Source organism: Erigeron canadensis, chromosome 6, assembly GCF_010389155.1.
Source record: "Erigeron canadensis isolate Cc75 chromosome 6, C_canadensis_v1, whole genome shotgun sequence".
Taxonomy (NCBI): Eukaryota; Viridiplantae; Streptophyta; class Magnoliopsida; order Asterales; family Asteraceae; genus Erigeron; species Erigeron canadensis.
Genome location: NC_057766.1, coordinates 37,690,411 through 37,709,953, shown reverse-complemented (window position 1 = coordinate 37,709,953; position 19,543 = coordinate 37,690,411). Strand labels below are relative to the sequence as shown.

Genomic DNA, 19,543 nt, shown 5'->3' with positions numbered 1-19,543 from the left:
ATAATCATTTACCATATTAAGAAGTTCATAATTTCAAATTTGACAATGTTCAATAGTTTATAGTCATTATTTATTTTTTCCTTTCTTTTGTAAGAAAAAAAACACATCTATAGTTAAACGATCTATGTAGCTAGGCTTAAAGATGTATACATACACATGAGAGGGTGCCTAGACCAATTGATCATCCCCAAGGTTGGCGTAACCTTTTTAGAAATTTTAGACGAGATTGATTTTGAGGCTTAATTTTAAGTCTACAAATTAAATGTAGCGGAAGTTCAAGATTCAAAGGTGTAATGAATTTCATTTCATAAACACATTAGGACAAGAAAAAAACACGAACATTTTTTTTTTAATTAAAAACAATAGCTCTAAAATTGGAAAATAATCAACAAAATAATCGACAAAAAATAACCTTCAATATGATAATCTGAGAATGACACGATACAAATCAACGAAAATAACTCTTTAATTGGATAATAGTTGATTAAAAGTTCAAAAACTAAAAAAGAAAAAGCTATATGTGAGAATTTGAATGTTGGAGAACGGGAAAAAAAAAAAAACTTATTAATTACCTTCAATCATATTTTCTCGGCTTAAAAGGGAAAAAGAGAGTTGGAAATATAATTGAACATTGGAGAGTAGAGAGATTTTTTGAAATTTTCGTGTTAATTAGAATATGGAGGGACTTTTGAGAGATAATGTAAAAATTGTTTGAAAGATTGAAAAAGTATTGACATGCAACAGCGATACATCTAGTCTCATATTCTAAGATTTTTTTTAGCCCAAACTTAAGCTTTTTAGGCCCAATATTCTGAAAATAAAGGTCTTTTATCACTTGGGGGCTCTAAGCCATGGCCTAATCCACTTCAACTCTAAAGCCGGCTTCCCCAACATGATAAAACCCCATATTTTTTAGTACCTAACTATGGAACGACGACTAAACCAACTAAGCAATTAATTAGATCCATCCTAAATTCCTGCACCTTAAACTCCAGTGTCCTAATTAAGTTCGTTCAACAGACATTCGACTACATAAACAAAACACCTTATTATTCTTATTGTTATCTAATTATCTTTAAGTGTGTATCATAAAATAATTAAGTTCTGCTTGAACCAAAAAAACGATACAACATATATCTCAGTGGTTCAGTATGTATGAAAATCACATAGCCGCGCGACCACTTTAGTCTTAAGACTTAGCTCTTTAAATTCTTTCGTTTTATGTAGGTAATCATAAGGATTAGTAAATTAATTAAGGTGGCATGTAAATCAACCCCTAATAACACATGCATGATAGATTATGTCATATATCGTATGGTGTAAGAGAATCGATTTACCAAAACAGGCTCAAATTTCCCTATTTTATAAAAACCTTATCGAATTTATTTTAAAATCATATAAACATTTGAGTTTCTAAATTGGCCCAGATCCATTGGACACGCTCACTTTATTTTTTTTTTAGTTAATTTCAAAAATCGTTCTTGTTGTTTTATCAAAAAATCATGTTTCATCCTTTAAATTTCAAAATAACACTGGTAATCCTTTATAAGCGGATAATGGTCATGTTTCGTCCTTTAGTCGACCGTATAAAGGACTAAACGTGACCATCATCCGTTAGATTAAAGGATCAAACGTGACCATCGTCCGTTAGATTAAAGGACGAAACGTGACCATTATCCGCGTTTAAAAGACTACCAGTGTCATCTTGAAGTTTAAAGGATGAAACGTGATTTTTTGGTAAAACCACAAGGACGATTTGTGAAATTAACTCTTTTATTTTTGTATAAAAGTTTAGGAGCCAACTATCCATCAGTAAATATCAAATCCATTGATATTCTAGGGAAAATATCATATATGCCATTGGTAAGTCACAAAATGGAATATATGATATTTTAAAATTTAATTGGGCAAATATGATATTTTGTGACTTAAGAATGACATGTATGAAATTTTTATGATATTCTATTTATATACTAAAAGAGGCGACTAGCAACAATTAATACACCAAAGAAATGTGTGCGACTAGTATATGTAATTTACAGAATAATATTATCTAACAAGCTACAGCCTGCAGCAACTTAATTGCTATGGAAACATGTCCATTTAGCAACTATCAAAAATATGATAGTATTTTGACAGAACACAACCAACATGTCATTTCTACCGGTACATGTAAGATGTGTGTCATTCTTTTGATTTAAACTTAAGGTTAATAGGAGCAAGGTTTTATGAGGAAACCCCTTATACGGGCATCTTTTGACAAGTGGAAATCCACTCATTAAGGGGCTTCTTCTCATTTTATTTTGGAGCAAGGCTTCACAAAGAAAGTCTTTCTTGTGGGCCAGACTTGTATTTTTTATATTTTGTTTTCTGTTTTGTTTAATAAAATTTTGTTTTTTACAATTCTTTACCCTTGAGTTTTTACGTTTGCAAAAAAGAATCATCAAAATTTTAGATTGGAGATGTTATATAATTTAGTGCAAAACTTTAGAGCATATATCCGAAATGTCAAAATAAATTAACAAGAAAAGTTGTAAAGCTACTTAAGACTACTTTGGGAGAAGAAAAATATATTCACAAGTGGCTACAATGTTGTAAAAAGGCCATATCAAGTTACATAGAAAATATATTGGATAGCCATAGATGAAAGATAAGGTAAATAATTGTGTGTAAATTGTATAAAAATTTGTAAGAAAGATAGATAGATAGATAGATAGATAGTTGTGAAAATATGGTTGTGAAATATTAAATATGTGTATATATAGGAAACAAGAGGGGTTAAAGTGAAAAAAAAAACATTAAAAAACATAGATAGCTGTTTGGAATCTGCACTGTCGCACGTCTCTTTTTTTTAAGCGCCTTGGAATCCACGCCTAGAAGTTTTTTTATCAATAAAGCTTCTTAGGGCAATGTACATGGCTTCTTGAGGCTTTATAGGGCTTCTTGTAGCAAAAAGATATAAAAAAAACGTCTTAATTCGGAAAGCCTAAGTTCAAATAATATGGTTGAGGTCAATATGGTTGAGGTCAACGTCTTAATCCGGAAAGCTTCGTTGATCGCTGGATTTATAAGGTGTGGTACTATGATACTTGGATAAGATTAGAAGATTTATGCTAGAAGTTACATGTAATCTAGAAATCTCATCTGTTTTTGTCATATATGTTAACTTTTTTAAATAATAATTTTTGAAAGATTACTTTATAGTAGTGTTAGTTAATAGTGAAATTAATATATAAGTCAAACAAGTCAAATAATTTATTAGCCAAAAAAGTGGCCGTATATGACATAAAAAGTATCCGATTAATAGGTATGTATATGAGTATATCAATACTAGCTTATGTAAACATTGATCAGCAACCATAATAACGGAAATTTAGTATGCTTATCGAAATACTTTGAACAATAATTGAAATCGATATATCTATAATCAATGTCTATATCTATACTATATTATAAATCAAAAAGTCTCTGTCTAAATTTAAGTTTCAACATTTTACTTTCCCAAAATGCCCCATATGTATTATATATTTACCTAAAATAATTATATTACTCATTCCCTCTCCTCAAATCTCAACCAATCATTTTTTTCTCTCTCCTCCATAAATCATTTATTCTCCCAATTCATTCAAAATCTTTCTTCTCCATAAATCATTTATTCTTTCAATTCCTAAGGCATTTGGCTATCACATTCTATGACCTATTACTCTTTATGACCTATCACCCTCACCATCTCACTGCTACAATGTGTGGGTACTTAATCTCGTTAATATTAATACGTTAAGTGCCTAAGTGGTGCTTCACCAGCCCATTGCCCCATTGTGACGAACTGACGATTATTTACCAGATCTAGGCATTTGGCCCAGATTCGTGAAAGCCCAACTTCTTTTTGATCAAAGAACCAGCCACGTTCATCTTAGCCCATAGTTTAAAAATGAAAACCAAACCAAAAACCAAAAAATCAAAAAAAACTTAAAAGCAATGGTGGTTTGTATGTACTTATTTTTAGTGGACACAAAAAACCAATTGTATGATTTCAGCGAAAAGAAACAACAAGAGCAATTCGGTTTAATAATATGGATATGCAACTAACGCCTAAAAAATAAAATTTGTTAATCAAAACCTTTTTAAATATAATATACTGTATTTAGATAAAACTTAATTATATTATCCTATGTCCATCTATACCTTATACGAACATAACACTCACATGATGAAGATTGCGTTCTTATATTGGTACTTATATAACCAAAAATATTTATAAAACGTAAAAAGGTATTACATAACCTATCATATAGTTGTTTTAACGAGAAAAATGTTGTCACTTATAACTATTTTGCAACATTTTTTGTAAAATAATGGACAATAGCTGATACAGTACATTATTGTAATAAGTTTTTAGAGATAGTTTAGTAACTATAATCTACTTAAATATTTTAACATGTAAGACTTTTAGCAAATTTATCATAATTCATAAGATAGTTTAGTAAAAAAAAAAAAAAATTTCTTTAGAATGGAGACCAATATTATAGTAGTTGGACTTGACTAGTCATATAGAGGAGAAGTAAAAGGCCACATTTCTTCTTCATTCTTGAAAATCCAAGATTCAGATTCACATCACACCCCAAAAAAATGCAAACATCTTGTACTACAACCAACAATTACACTTGTTCATCTTCTTCATCATCAATCACTCACCATTCAGCCATTGCGTCATCTACAGCTTCTTCTTCATCATCATCTTCATCATCATTCTTTCCATCATCATCACCTTCTTCTTCACGGTGTATAGGTCTGAATCTACTTGTGAAAGCAATCCATCAAGTTACAGCCGGATCAATCATTGGTGTTCCGTACATTCAGCACAGAATTCTTACCAGAAGAAAAAGACCCATCCATTTCGACAATCTCATCATCACTTCCAAAAAGATTTCGAAATCCAAAGGGAAAAGACAGAGTGGAATGCCTTCCAAGTTTAAAGACTCTGTTTTTCAGCCCAAAAGACGATCACAGAGAATTTCTTCTTCTTCTTCTTCTCCAGTTCAGATCACTGCTAATGGTGAATGATTCTTTTTCTAAGAGTATGGATCTGTCTTATAGTATAATGATATCATATATATAGATATAGTGGTAGTAATTTTTTTGGTGAAAGTATTTTTACTACCCTGATCTGGTTTAGACCATTTATGATGGATGTGATAAATCTTGGATTTTTGTTTGTAGTTTCAATTAATTTTGTATCAAATTGTACTGTAATATTAGTCAACAAGTTGTGATTTTTGGCTATGTAAGATTTTTACTTGATGAAATTTAGTATCTTTGGGTTGGAATTGGAAACTCTCATCACATGTGTTCTGTTCTCAGTGTTAGACCATGATTAGTACAGTATTTGTTATTCGAGTGTTGGAAACTCGCAGCTAACAAGGTCGGAATTTGGCGATCCATGGTCCATGGATGTTCTTACTTGCCTTCAGTCATTGAAGGTTAGGAGTTTCGGGTTTGTTGGATTTTATAAAGTTTGGATTATAGGCATTTTCAAGTGTGTGATCTTGTGTTTTTCCAAAGCCAAAACCAAGTTTCAAGTGTTTGATTACTAGCTGCATTTTATTTATTTTAGCCAGAAAACACACATGAAGTTTTTAAGTCAGAAAAGTGTTGGTTATTTTGAGCACAATTTTTAAGTCATGAATAAAGTATGCAATCGCAAACACAGTCTAGATTTCTGGTAATAATTATGCTTTCTCTTTTCATAAGCATAAGGATGATGATGTTGGTGATTGTAGTGAATTTCTTCATAGTAGTTGCTTATGTTTCTCATAACCTTTGCCTTGATTGTGTTTAGTCCTCCTAAGTAAAGGCATAGGTCTTTTTACTCCCATTTAAAGTTGGCTTTGTCGAATGCAAATTTCTTGTACTCTTAAAACTTTTTTATAGAGAATTTACCTGGTTATGCACATTCCAGGCATTTGTGACATCCTTTTTAGTTTACTTTATGATGATACATTATAAGGAATATCTTATTAAATACTGTGATTCCTTGACAAGTTATACCAATATTACATATATATATTAATCTCCCACAACAGCGGATGTAAGCACCAAATATACAAGCTATTATGCATTAAGATATCAGTTGTTGCATACTCTAGCAAGAAGTTGCAGAGAAGTTCACAAATTTCAACCAGAACTATTGATACATAAAGGTAACCAACTATATCACAATACCATTGATAGTAATACAACCACTATGTGATGAATAAATTATGCAGCAATGCATTTTTATCAGTTATACCCATTAAATTGACACCTACCATATAAAAAAACAGAACTAGCAGCCATGTCCTTTTAAGAGTTAATATAGCCAGAATACAGATGAATTGTAGAATATATAATCCCAACAATCTGTCACACAATCAATTTGGTAATGCTGAAGACAACTCCAGTAATGTGGTATAATAATGTGTATGGTCATGAAGAGTATCACTACGTGTTTGATTAATCTTCTTGTAGAAGGCTGCATTTGAAAAGCTTATGAAAGTTTAGCAACCACATTATGTCACTGTGTATTTAGCATTAATGATAGTTAGAGTTCCTAAACGAAGCAAAAACGGCGAATTCAGCATTTTACTTTCTGTCCATCTTATGAAGAGATTTTGGTGGATGTCGAACCAAATATCAATTCATTACATCCGGAGAGGTCCTAATTTTAACATTGACAAGTATAATGAAGCAATATAACTTTGCATACATAGATATTGGTTGATATTACAAAGACTTGTCAACTTTAATATAAATTATCCAAAAAGCAAAATGGATTCAAAATGAGATTACATATAAACCAGCTTCTAGTATTCACAAGCATAAAAAAAGGGAATGTAAGACTAGAGATGAAAACACTGTCATCCCGTTTATTTAATCATCATGCTCAAAAAACAACAGAAAATTACTGTACTTTTAAAGCCGCCCAAACACATTTTATAAGGTAACCTAAACAGCAGTCCTGTCAAATGTTCTATCCAACCGTCTCTTATAGGGAGTAGAGTGACAGCTTGATGCTTTCTTCTACATAAGATGATATACTTGATCAGAAGAAATACATTTAAAGTTCACTTAATGTGGATTATGTAGAGGTGGCAATTCTGACCCATATACTTAAAATTGATAGAGAATGGGTCAAGCAGGTAGGAAAAGTAATCCGTAATGTATTCAAATGCATTAAGTTTTGAGTTACCATTGCAATAATATATTTCTGTGATTAAACTTAACAAGTTAGTTCTTTATAGATTTTTAAGATCAAAAAGTGTTTACTGATTTGGCCTTGACCCATTGCCAACCATTCCATTTTGCCATTACGAGTCAATATGATAGAAGCAACGCAAAATAACAGTATATTACCTCTCTGTTCCTTCTCGATTTTGCAGACATTCCCATGGGAGATGTGCTGCAGGAGTTGGAAAAATCTGTAGCCTGTCCGGTATGACTCCAGTAACTCCCAACAGTTCCTATGATCGGCATCTCATCATGGTCATGGCTAGGTGACTTTCTTGGAGAAGATCTTGCAGATACCTGCCGCACTTCCTTAATGGTCCAAGCTCCTAAAATGGGTCTATCTTCAAAGCTCTTCCAAGAAGTTGCCCCATCAGAGTATGCATACGAATTCCCAGCAGAATATTGACTCTCTTCCTTGCTTGCTGTTGACTTTTCAGGTTCAACCAACCAACTTGAAAGACTTGTAGTTACTGCAGTGTCGTTCTTTCGTTTCCCCTTCATATCAGAAACTTTAGAGATAGGCTCTTCAGTTAATTGGATCGGAATATCTTCTTGCTCTAAACAGACATTTTCTTTTTCTAGGTGTTGTTCCAAAATAGGCATTGGTCTTGCCTTTATTGTTTTCCATTGAGCAAGATTCTCAATTGGATTCAATAGATAATCAATAACTTGGTTCTGATCATCCACCTCAGGCCTTTTGGGCGAAGAACTTACTTTCAAGGGACTGTTGACCTCTTTATCATCATCAACTTCAACCACACCATACTTTTGCTTTCTCCTTGGATTAATTGACACAGAGAATAAAGACTCGGATGACGATTCCTGAATCACTACTACCTGATCTTCACCTTCTTCTTCATCTTCATTGATTACATAATTATGGTATCTATGCATTGGTGGATAAGATATATAACTTGACACACTAGATTCTGAGACCACTCGACTTTGAACCTCATTTTTTCGTTCTTCAGTTTTCACTTCCTTTTCCTCATCATATTGACTTTCCTCTTTCTGCTCGATCTGCTTATCGTTCTCAACCAACGTATGAGCCCTAAGACCTTCATCTGCTTCTTTCGGTTCCATCTTCCTATCCTTTACACTCTCCACCTCTACATTATCAATTTCTACATTTATATATTCTAAATTCATCTCCTTTTCATTCCCAATCTGCACAAGAGCACCCAACTTTCCATTTCCTTTTTTCGTTTCAATCTCCCTCTCTTTTTCACTCTCTAGATGCACAAGAAACCCTAATTTTCCACTCTCCTTATTTTCATTTTCAAAATCTTCACTTTCAACATCTAAATTATTAATCTTTATATCTAAATCTATAGCAACCTGTTCACCACCACTATCATTGACCAGCAGATTTTCACTATCCTCCCTAAAATTTCAATTACTAAAAAGTAAAACACGCAAGCAAAGTGTTCGATAAAATGCTTCAAAAGGAAATTAATTAAAAAAAAAAAAAGTACCTGGCTTTCGAAATGGGTATTTGAATTGAACCAAGATTAGTTGATCCTTGTGTCGGAAGCTTGATTAAATCAGACTCGCAATAACTCTCTTCATTTCCCTAAACAAATAAAAAAAGATTATTGGTCAGAAAATAAGCTACAAAAACTTGGCTTGTCGAAAATCGATAAGCCAAACACCGGCCTAAAAAGAAAGAAGAAAAAAAATACAGGATTGAAATGGGGGTACCTGATGTACAGAAGAAGGAAGAGATGGATTGTAAACAGATTTGTTAAGATTTCGTTTGTTGAAACACGGAAATAATGAGAAGCAGCCCATGAGTTAAGATTATGGAATTCAATGAAGTGGGGGAGATAGAGACAGATGTGATATAGAGATAGAGATAGGAGTGAGGAAAAGCAAGTGTGTTTCCGAGAGGTATAAAAGGAAACGATGGTCAAGTTGGAGAGCGTTTGAATAAAAGTGACCGTTGGGTTGATTAGGCTCTTATAGGGGCCAGGGCCTTACTTTATATTTTGGCTTTTTCTCATCGATCATGTTTAGTAGGTTAATGATAATGGATTAATCCATTCTTGTGAGAATATGGGAGAAAGAGTTGCGATGGGGCTAAAAGATGTTTTGGCCATTAAAAAGAAAAAAAAAATTGTTTTCTTTAGGTTATTAAAAAAATTTTGTTTTCTTTGTGAAAAAAATGTATACTTGGTAGTGGTCTGTTTTGAGAATATAGTAAAATATAGATTAAACCTTACAAATATCTAAATTCTTAAGAAAAAGTTATAATAATTCAAAAGGGAAATCTAAATATTGTGTAAATATAAACATTAAACACATCCACTCATATACATCGAACGTTTACAAAAACATATCAAACATTTACAAAAATAAATAATAAACGAATTTTTTATGTATTTATTCGCTTTTAGGTTCAAGTTCTTTTAAAAAAATGTAAATCACAAAAATAATTAAACTATAAAAGTAGATCCTACAATTAATTTTTTTTCTTCTTTTACCTTGAGTTTTCACTTCCAAGTTACTACTTACTAGACAAGCCAACTCAAAAAAATATATTTCAATTAACCCCAATGTCCCAAAGAACACTTTGTTGGCCCAGCTAAAATGTAACTAGGCTAACGGACTCGCTAAACCAAATGGGCTACATTTCATGGAATTAATAAACTAAACAATATCGATTGTATAAAACTTATTAAAATAGAAAATAAGATATTACATCGAAAACAATATCTTACAGAAAGAAAAATGAAAAATAGAACATCAAATTGTAGTACTCATATTGCTAAACTACATAAATGTTAAAACACTCGATAATCTATCTCTACAAATGTAAAAAGAGAAGCTCGAACTCAAATGAAATATAAGGTGAAAAACCGTAATAACATGTCACCAATTCGTTGACAAATTTTATGAACTTTTAAATAGTTTCATATTAATTAGTTATATTTTATTTTTTCTGTCACAAAAATGTCATAGTTTACCACTCGTTATCATCATATTTCCATCTGGAATAATCTTTTACGAGTACTTACTATTTAATTTTTATTTAATCATGCTTTTATCTAAGGGAAAAAGCTGGACCTACTAAATTCCCACCCTTAAGTCCTTAACAATAAGAACAACTTGATAACAGTTGACGTCTTACATTGAACGCCTACTGATATGGTGTCATCGCTATGCCAGATGGCAGATGCCTAGCGATCTCTACGATGAACCACCAAGTGCACCATACATATACTGCATTATTTATCATTTATGTCTAGAATCACCAGTCGTTTTTTTGATCTAATTAAAAAACTATATTTTCGTTTGATGTCTCATTCATACTTTTGCATGTTTTGGTTTGTGTCACCATATTACTTCTTGTCTTCTAGTTATGTGCTGTCATATCCAAACAACCTTCTTCTTCCCTTTTCCAGCTTACTTTTGTCACCTCGCATTCAGCTAAATAATGTGATCATAAACTTACTTTATGCAGGAAACTTTTTACCATAAACTATATGTCTTTCTCAAACATAAGTTGTAAACAAATTTTTACATCACCTAAAACAATAACAAATTAACCGTACATTGTTACATTAACATGCCGAATACAATTTAGCTAAATGTTTTTTAAAAATGAAATTTAATGATTGTTTGCACGCTTAGAAGGCTCTTGAATCTTGACCAGTTGACCCACTAACGGGGTGTTTCGTGTTTGTTACGTACCGCTCGGTAGTAGTTTATTTTATTATGAAAATCGGTTAGATTAATCTAATCAAGCACTATAAGTATTAAAGAATTTGCAATTCAATTATTGTTAATGTAACAATTAGATATATAACTGGTTGTCGTATCCACGCTTTGTCATAGCTAGGATATGTTTTTTACACGACAAAGTTTTGGATACGAACAATATATAATATTATTAGTTTAATAAAAATACTTTTATATCAAATCCTCGAATTCACTTTTGAAAAAAAACAAAAAAAAAAGCAGAAGAACATGTAGCAATACTACAAATTAATAAGAATAATAAAATTTATATGATTATATTAAAACATAGAATAACAAAATAATATATTAATACAAATAATGACATTTTAACAACGGTGATCGATGTAATATAGTGTTTTGGTTAAATTAAAGAGAAAAACGTAATTGTGTGAGAATAGTTTCATATAAATATGAAAACTCAAAAGTTTAGTGTTAAAGGTAGTTTCAGTATTATTGAAAACCCCACAAACCTTGATATAATTTATCATTCAGTATTTACATTTAAATATCTCAATTCTTTTTTAAGAATATTTTTATATTTAATGTATAAGTATTTTTTTATTTCATATACTAATTCTTATATTAGTAATGTTTGTATATAACAACGCTGGTAATTGACTAAAGATACAAGGACATACTTTGAGGTTATATGTAAATTTTCCTTTTATACATAGGATATAAGTTATAAAGGATCATACTAGCCGAGATATATTAGTTTTTATAAATTTTATTTGTTTTTGTCCACAAATAATATCCTCTTCATCTTGGACGGTCGAATGGAAAAATAAAAAGTACGATGTGATGTTCATACAATGATACGTGAAAATTGTTAACGCCACATTTGAAGAGATTTTATTTGGTTCACAAGAGGATGATGACCGTCCACGTGGTCTTTAATGCACACGCGGCACATGCTTATTCAGGAAACATGCACATGATCGTGTAACATTAAAATTTTTCCATACCAATCATTCCACAATCCACACCAATAAGGCTAATTCAGTAAGAGAAATGGTAATAATAAATATATGTGAAAAAATAAAATTAAAAAAAGGTTAATTAAATATACCCAACAAATTTTAATATTTACGAGTATTATTTATGCACACACTTCACGTCAAGGTTAGTTGATAGAAGTTCACCTGACTTGTGTCAATGCGGTTATAAATTAGCAAGTGAGTAAGTAAATAAGTAACATGCAATGTTGTTTTGAAGGTCTTGGTCTTAGTACTACGGTGTATAAGTGAGATTGAGTCATTGAGATGTAAACCGTCGTATCCCAAACTAAGTAAAGAGACTGTTTCTCGCTTTTATCAATGTTGTTTTACAAGTCTTGAGTCTTGATACTTCAACGGTGTATAAGTAAAATTGAGTCATTGAGATATAAACAAACATATCTCAATCTAGCTAAGTAAAGAGAGTGTTCCTAGCTTTTATCAAGATAGGATAGAACCTCCAGTTTTACAAGATGACAAAGAAAAAAACCCATCAATGTTATTGTTTCGGTCAAAAATTACTTAAGATAATTTTAGAAAGGATTTTAGACAACTCAAGAACCAAAAATTTGTAAGTGGGGTTTGGTGTTTAATGATCTTCAACTAAAAGGAAAGTTTTAATACTGCGAATTAACACTGGGATGTTAGAGAAAAATAGAAAAATATAACGACACCATAATTAATCATAGAAAATCATAGAAAATGCAAATGATAGGGAAAATTAATCAAAGAATTAATAGACATAATAAGAGAAAAACAAACAAACAAAAATACATAGTTTAGTTACTTGATCCTTTAATAAATAATCTAAGTATATTTCATGAACCAAATCAGAACAACAAAAAATAAAACAAACATTTTTCATTCTCAGCTCACTTTTATTTTTTTTACAATTTATAGGATATAAAGAATATAAAAATTCATTTTCACTTTAATTGTGTTTTTCCTATTTTCACTTTCAAATCAGACAAAAAAAAAAGCCTTTTTATTTATATACCAACTTACATTATAATTAATTAGGATACAATTAGTTTTGTATTGGATGTTATTCATAAACGTTATGAATATCAAAAGTTTTTGTTTATTACGAGTAATATTGTTGTTTTTATAATATATGTCCTATGCAAGATTATTTTGGGAGGTTTATATATTTTTTGTCTGAACGGTAATTAGTCCTCGTATGTGATTATAATCAGCTGTGAGCTAGATATATCATTTGCGAACCTAGCTAGCTAGCTTGAAAAAAGAATTAGTCTGAAATTACCCAACCCCATGTTTGACTTGATGCAATGCAATGTGTAAATAAATGGTTTACGATATTTGCGGCTAGTTATCTACCTTTACTATGGAATACAAGTATTATAGCACAAATTGCAAGTGATTACAACAGAATCATCTTGACTTTCTTGTTGTTTCAAAACAAAGATATAGCACGCACTACTATAGCACATAATGTTGAAAAGTTCATAATGTTAATTACAAGAAAATCATAATAAAATTAATCCAATCGTAACCCTTCTCGATCGGCTGTTTATCTATAATATGAGTTCTATATGTGATTCACTCAACGATTTTGTTACGGAGTGTCCGAATAAAGTTCGAACTTGAACCCGATAAACGTAACTTAAGTGTGACAAAAATGTCTCATTCATTACGAAATATATATGCATGTACACGTTAATTATCGGCAATAACCAATAACACTTGATCATTTATAACTTCAAATTAAAATAAGTATAAGGTAACTAGGTAAGTTCGTATGATATGATAATCAATAATAATACGAGTACATTGGAAAAACGTCAGAGATACAAAAGATTTCATCAACAACCTCAAAATTAGCTTCTATTAATTATTTCTTTTTTACACAACTTGATTCCTTTGGAGTTGTAAAGGAAACCTTAAAGAGTAGTGAATGTGATGTTTCAGTGTAAAGAAAAAAAAAAAAATGTGGGTCCCACATATCCATTGAAGAACATATTCCCCTTAAAATGTAACTACACATGATACCACCTAATCCTTTCTTCTTTCTTTCTTTCTTTCATATACACCAGAAGACTCTTCTCTTCTCTTCACTTTGGTTGTTCTATAGATAGAAGAATTGAAGATTTGAAGATATATATTTTGTTTGTTCAAAAATTCATCATGCACATATAGAACTCTTGATTTGTATGTGGTACTGTAATTAATTAAGACTATACTTTCCCATACACATGCATACATTGAGTATTGAGTGTATATATTATATTACTACATCAGTTGTTACTAATTAATTATGTCAATATGCTTCTTCTTCTTTTTTTTTTTTATAAAAAGTTATGAATCATTATGATCATCATCTTAGCTCTGGTTATTAGTTATCTGGTATCATTTTTAATAAAAAGATTACATATTTCATGTGCGTGCTAGTTGGCCTGTTTTGCAATCTATTAGCGGCTCTGGTTAATTATTGATCTGATATCATTCTTTGGAATTTTTTTCTGGTAGATTATTGTTTATATAGGAATAGGCCGGAGTTTTCTTTGTAAGAAATATAGATATACCAATCTTGTAAGTTCTAGATTATTAATCAAAGTATGCGTTTGAATATTAGTTCTTTTCTTCTAATCTGTAGTAAATGTATACTATGATATATTTTAGATATGTATAAAAACATGAAATGGATAACATGTACGTATTTTATTTTTAAACCAGGTTTCTGATTTATTTTTAATTTTTGTTGTATTTGTTGGTGTTATCTTTATTTTGAATTAATTAAACTTCGATAAAATTTTACTCGTATCAAATTTCTACTCTTTACCTTATACAAAACTTTCAGTATAATTAAAATTATCAGTTTACTATTGTTACGTATATGTTGTTTACCGAATTACTTTAATATGCAGGATGGTAATTAAAGAAAATTAATGGAGGTAAATGGGAAATCATTGGAGAGGATAGTGTCATTGAAGGCTCTACAAATGGGGAATTCATTTTCATGCAAAATATGTGTGTTTGGATTTCTATGTGGAGTATGTCTCACTTCTCTCTTTCTTGCTGCCCTCACTTCTTTTGGCTCTTTTGAGTTCACCCCTAATTCCACTTCCTATTTCCTCAGTAAGTTAACTCATTTCCTAGCTTCTAGTTAATTACTGTACTACTATACTTCCATCATCAATTCACTTTGACTATTTGACTGACGTGCTAAAAATTAGAGCATACGCGATGCTATGACGAAGTCCATAACACTCTCACATTACACCACATCAGTTATTAATAAACCATCATTTTTCATATAACCATTTTACATTTTTGTTGTTTAGTTAAGTATATTTTTTCAAATTACTATTATTTTCAATAGTCTACAAACAACAAGTTTGCATGATGAATGGACGTGTGCCAATATTTTGCAGGTTGGGTCGGGTCAGGGTGTCGTTTTTTAAAAAGATTTTGTTCTCTACTACTTTTGTTAGTCTAAAGGGAGTGCCATGTTTTTATTTTTGATTGGTTATGCAATAAATGTAGTACTTTCTTTATTGACATGTCTACATTCATATTTAGTTATTTACCTTCTTTTTTTCAAGTAGTAATTCACAAAACATCAACGTTAAAAAAAAAAATGTCAAAATATTCGTAACTTAAATTTCACTTTGCTTATTTATTTGGTTTATATTAAACAATGTTTTAATAATTACGTAGTTTATAATATAGAGTAAAATAATTATGGAGTATGTGTTAAGTTGGATAATGACATTTGTGTAATCTATCATAATAATGGTATGATAAACAGAAACTTCATTAGTCAAATTTGTACAATTGAGTAACACACAAGGGTGTGTGATTCAAGCAAACTAAAGTTGGTACTACCTTATTGGCCTCATAATTTTCTTTCCAAAAAGAAAAAAAAAAGAAATTACTTTTACATATTCAATCAGTATAACTTGGTGTATAGTCGAGTGATGTCCTTGAGCTAGAATTGCATATGATTAATTGATTATATCGATCATGTTAGTGGTACGTGTCAAGACTTTTTATTATGTTTTACCTTTGTACAAACGCACATACTCCTAGCTAGCTAGCTAGCTAGGTATAACATGTTTTCTTGAAAAAGACATTCTACCAAATATCTGTGATACTGAGAATCTTTTTTTTGTGGGTCGATCTTCTAAGTCCAAGAGAGGTATACAATATCTCTCATTATGTGTACAAGTCTTGATGCTAGTTAGATCTGGATTTAAGAACTTTAACTCTAGAAATGGGCATGCCATGTTCATCCTTGTGACATAAGATAGCGACTAGAAAAGTTTGTTTGGTTTGGCCACCGTATAAAATTTATAATTTGGTTTGGTTTCATTTGTATATATCTAATCAATTCACTCAGTATGCATATTTTGGAAACATCTGGATCAAAGACAAAACAGAGCCATTAAAAATCTATCTAGTTGTAACTTTTGGTTTGGGCTTTATAAAATACGAATCCGGGGCGCAACTCCATAAACAAACTCTTAGCCTGTCCGTAGTGAAAACTATTTTGGCTCCATACCTGCCTGTAACCGTAAGTCAATTGCGTATCAAACTAGTGTTGTCACTTGGGCCTTGACAAACACCTAACAATCTAACATATACGTATGTATTGCGAACATCAGCAAAGTTAGGTACTTAGGTGTGACAAATACTAAAAAAAAGGAATTTTATTAGAAGTTTCATACGTTATCCCCTTTTAAGTGTTATTCATGCTATGACACTTCTTAATCAACTTATTATTGATCATTTTCCATGAATTAATATAACGTGATCATCATCATTTAAATATAAAATGATACATTCACTATTTATCATAGAGGCTCATTCATGTTTTTGCTACATGTTCTAATTGTGAAATGATAGATACTTATGTTCTTTGAATTGATATTACTTTTTAGATGCATTTACCGGCCGGGAATGTGACACTAAACAGCAAACAGGCAAAAAGATGTTGATTTCACAAAATGTTATCGAGCTCCAAGTCAATGATCCAGTCAACACAATCTACTCGGCTTGGAGCGCAATGCTAAACAAGTCAAGCACCGGTGAAAATCTGTTCCAACAGAACATAAAAACTGACGGATTTAAGGTACCTACACCTCCTCATTTGGAAAACTGTAAATCAACGAATAAAGCCAACCGGCTTCTCGATAAACGTATGGAAAATGGGGAATTACCGCCATGGACAATGTGGAAAGGTTTCTTGAATAACTTCCCTTTATCAACTAAAGATGAGCAACAAGGGTATAATAGTCATCAAGTCATCTCCAAAGGTGCTTACCCTCCATGGGTATGTGTTGGTTACATCAAATTTGTTGCTTTTTGTTTTTCGTTTGGTGGAACCCATTTGAAGTATTTACTGGCGGGTCATTGCAGATAAAAGGGTCTGACGAAGAAAATTATCCGCTAACAAGGAAAGTGCAACGCGATATATGGGTGCACCAACATCCTGTGAATTGTAGTGATCCAAATGTGAGGTTTCTTGTTTCAGATTGGGAGAGAATACCGGGATTTGGTATGGGCGCCCAATTTGCTGGCATGTCCGGGCTTCTTGCAATTGCCATTAACGAAAAAAGGGTACTTGTCACCAATTATTATAATCGAGCTGACCATGATGGTTGTAAAGGTGAACAAATTATAGATAAAAAGCATTTTATATATCAAATGGTTGATTTTGGTTATGTTTCATCTCTAACGGGTCAAAACTGAAACGAGTCTAAAAAGTTTACTTTTCGTTTTTTTTCTCTCATTAGGTCCATCGAGGTCCAGTTGGTCATGTTATTTTTTTCCGGAGACATCACAAGAATGTAGGGAGCGAGCGTTTGAGCTCGTGAACGAAAAAGGGGCGTGGGAGAACGGAATAGTCACGGTGAAAGAAAATTACACAACAAAGCAAATATGGACTGGCTCTATCCCACGGTAGATGCTTATAATGAGCTTATATTTTGTTGTTTTCATCATTTTTTTACCATTAACTTGGTAAATTCTTTGATAGAGTATGGGGCAGTCCTTGGAGTTACATGCAACCAACAACTGAAATCAATGGCAAGTTAATTGGGTATCATAGGAAAATGGACCAGAGATGGTGGCGAGCACAGGTAGCTTAAGATCATATCACAGAATTATTTTAGATATTTCATCAAATGCATATAATACCTTTGAAAAGTTTACTCATTTATTCAGGCTTTGCGTTACCTTATGCGGTTTCAAACAGAGTACACATGTGGTTTACTAAACATAGCACGACACTCTGCATTTGGATGGGAAGCCGCCAAGTTGGCTCATTCGTACCGTATTTCAGAATATGACGAGGTACATTTAACTTGTTACTAGTTTGTGTATGGAAACGATCATCGCGAAGACTTGAAAATTTAGAGATTTAAAATTACGATCTTTTCTGGGTAGACAATAGAGCTCATGTTATATTACTCGTTGACTGTTGTCACTATGATGACTTCGCTTTTGTTTTTTGGATATTTAAAGGTATTATGGGCATTTAACTAATAAGTGAATGCAGGAGAACACGGAAGCTTCTAGGTCTGCAATAGAAGAATACGTATGGTCAAATCACGAGCCATGGACACCAAGGCCGTTGGTGAGTGTACATGTAAGGATGGGAGACAAAGCATGTGAAATGAAGGTGGTTAAGTTTGAAGAATACATGCGTCTTGCTAACAGAATCAGACATCGTTTCCCTCATTTGGAACGCATTTGGCTCTCCACCGAGATGCAGGAAGTGATTGATAAGACACCACTGTATGCAAATTGGAAGTTCTACTTCTCTGACGTGAGACGCCAAGTAGGAAACATCACAATGGCAGTATATGAAGCAAGCCTCGGTAGAGAAACCAGTACTAATTATCCGCTTGTTAACTTCCTGATGGCAACTGAAGCTGATTTCTTCATTGGAGCATTGGGTTCTACATGGTGTTTTCTGATAGATGGAATGAGAAACACTGGTGGGAAGGTAATGGCCGGTTACCTCAGCGTTAACAAAGACCGGTTTTGGTGAAAAAGAATTTCTCAATGTAGCAAATGTTGAACGTGGTTCGTAATAGTCGATAGTCTAGTTAGACTTAGGATATGTACGAGTAGTTGTATCTTTCAGTTTCCTCTTGTATAGTGTACAAAAGAATTATGCATAAAAAAAAAAATTTACAACATATATAATAAATGTTATCATAGATTGAGGAATTCATTTTCATGTCGAGTATGTGTGTTTGGATTTCTGTGAGGAGTATTTCTTGTTTCTTTCTTTTTTGCTACCATCATTTCTTTTTTGCCCAAATTCCACTTCCAATTTTCTCAGTAACTTTTTCTCCTTCATTTGCATATCACTGGTTTGATTGATGTGTTAAAGAAAAGATTTTAACTTGAATTACATACAACCAATTCCTGATGTGTAATGAATGGATAGGTAGTGCATTAACAGGTAATATACTACACATATATCATTGTGATATACTCGTATGTATTACTGAATTGTACAGGCTTTATGTTGCCTCATGAGGTTTCCAACAGTGTACACATTTGGGTTA

General features: G+C 31.9%; 2 protein-coding genes across 4 annotated transcripts; one reads left to right on the top strand and one right to left on the bottom strand.

Moving 5' to 3' along the window:
• Positions 1-6,808: 6,808 nt before the first annotated feature.
• LOC122605359 lies at positions 6,809-9,169 on the bottom strand. 2 transcript variants are annotated; one of them, XM_043778285.1, is made up of 4 exons: positions 8,968-9,169; positions 8,742-8,839; positions 7,393-8,650; positions 6,809-7,056 (listed from the first exon to the last, which is right to left on the bottom strand). In XM_043778285.1, exons 1-4 carry the CDS (start codon positions 9,055-9,057, stop codon positions 6,985-6,987), a joined length of 1,518 nt encoding a protein of 505 aa, XP_043634220.1. In that variant the 5' UTR covers positions 9,058-9,169; the 3' UTR covers positions 6,809-6,984. The 2 variants fall into 2 exon arrangements, with proteins under 2 accessions (XP_043634220.1, XP_043634219.1); XM_043778284.1 differs by having other exon boundaries at positions 6,809-7,059; positions 8,968-9,162.
• A 4,873-nt stretch (positions 9,170-14,042) lies between these two features.
• On the top strand, positions 14,043-19,203 carry LOC122603391. 2 transcript variants are annotated; one of them, XM_043776076.1, is made up of 8 exons: positions 14,043-14,171; positions 14,888-15,098; positions 16,904-17,295; positions 17,382-17,631; positions 17,759-17,924; positions 18,001-18,103; positions 18,189-18,317; positions 18,523-19,203. In XM_043776076.1, the coding sequence occupies exons 2-8, from the start codon at positions 14,909-14,911 to the stop codon at positions 19,015-19,017; spliced, it is 1,725 nt and encodes a 574-aa protein (XP_043632011.1). In that variant the 5' UTR covers positions 14,043-14,171; positions 14,888-14,908; the 3' UTR covers positions 19,018-19,203. The 2 variants fall into 2 exon arrangements, with proteins under 2 accessions (XP_043632011.1, XP_043632013.1); XM_043776078.1 differs by having other exon boundaries at positions 14,043-14,178.
• The last annotated feature ends 340 nt before the right edge of the window (positions 19,204-19,543 follow it).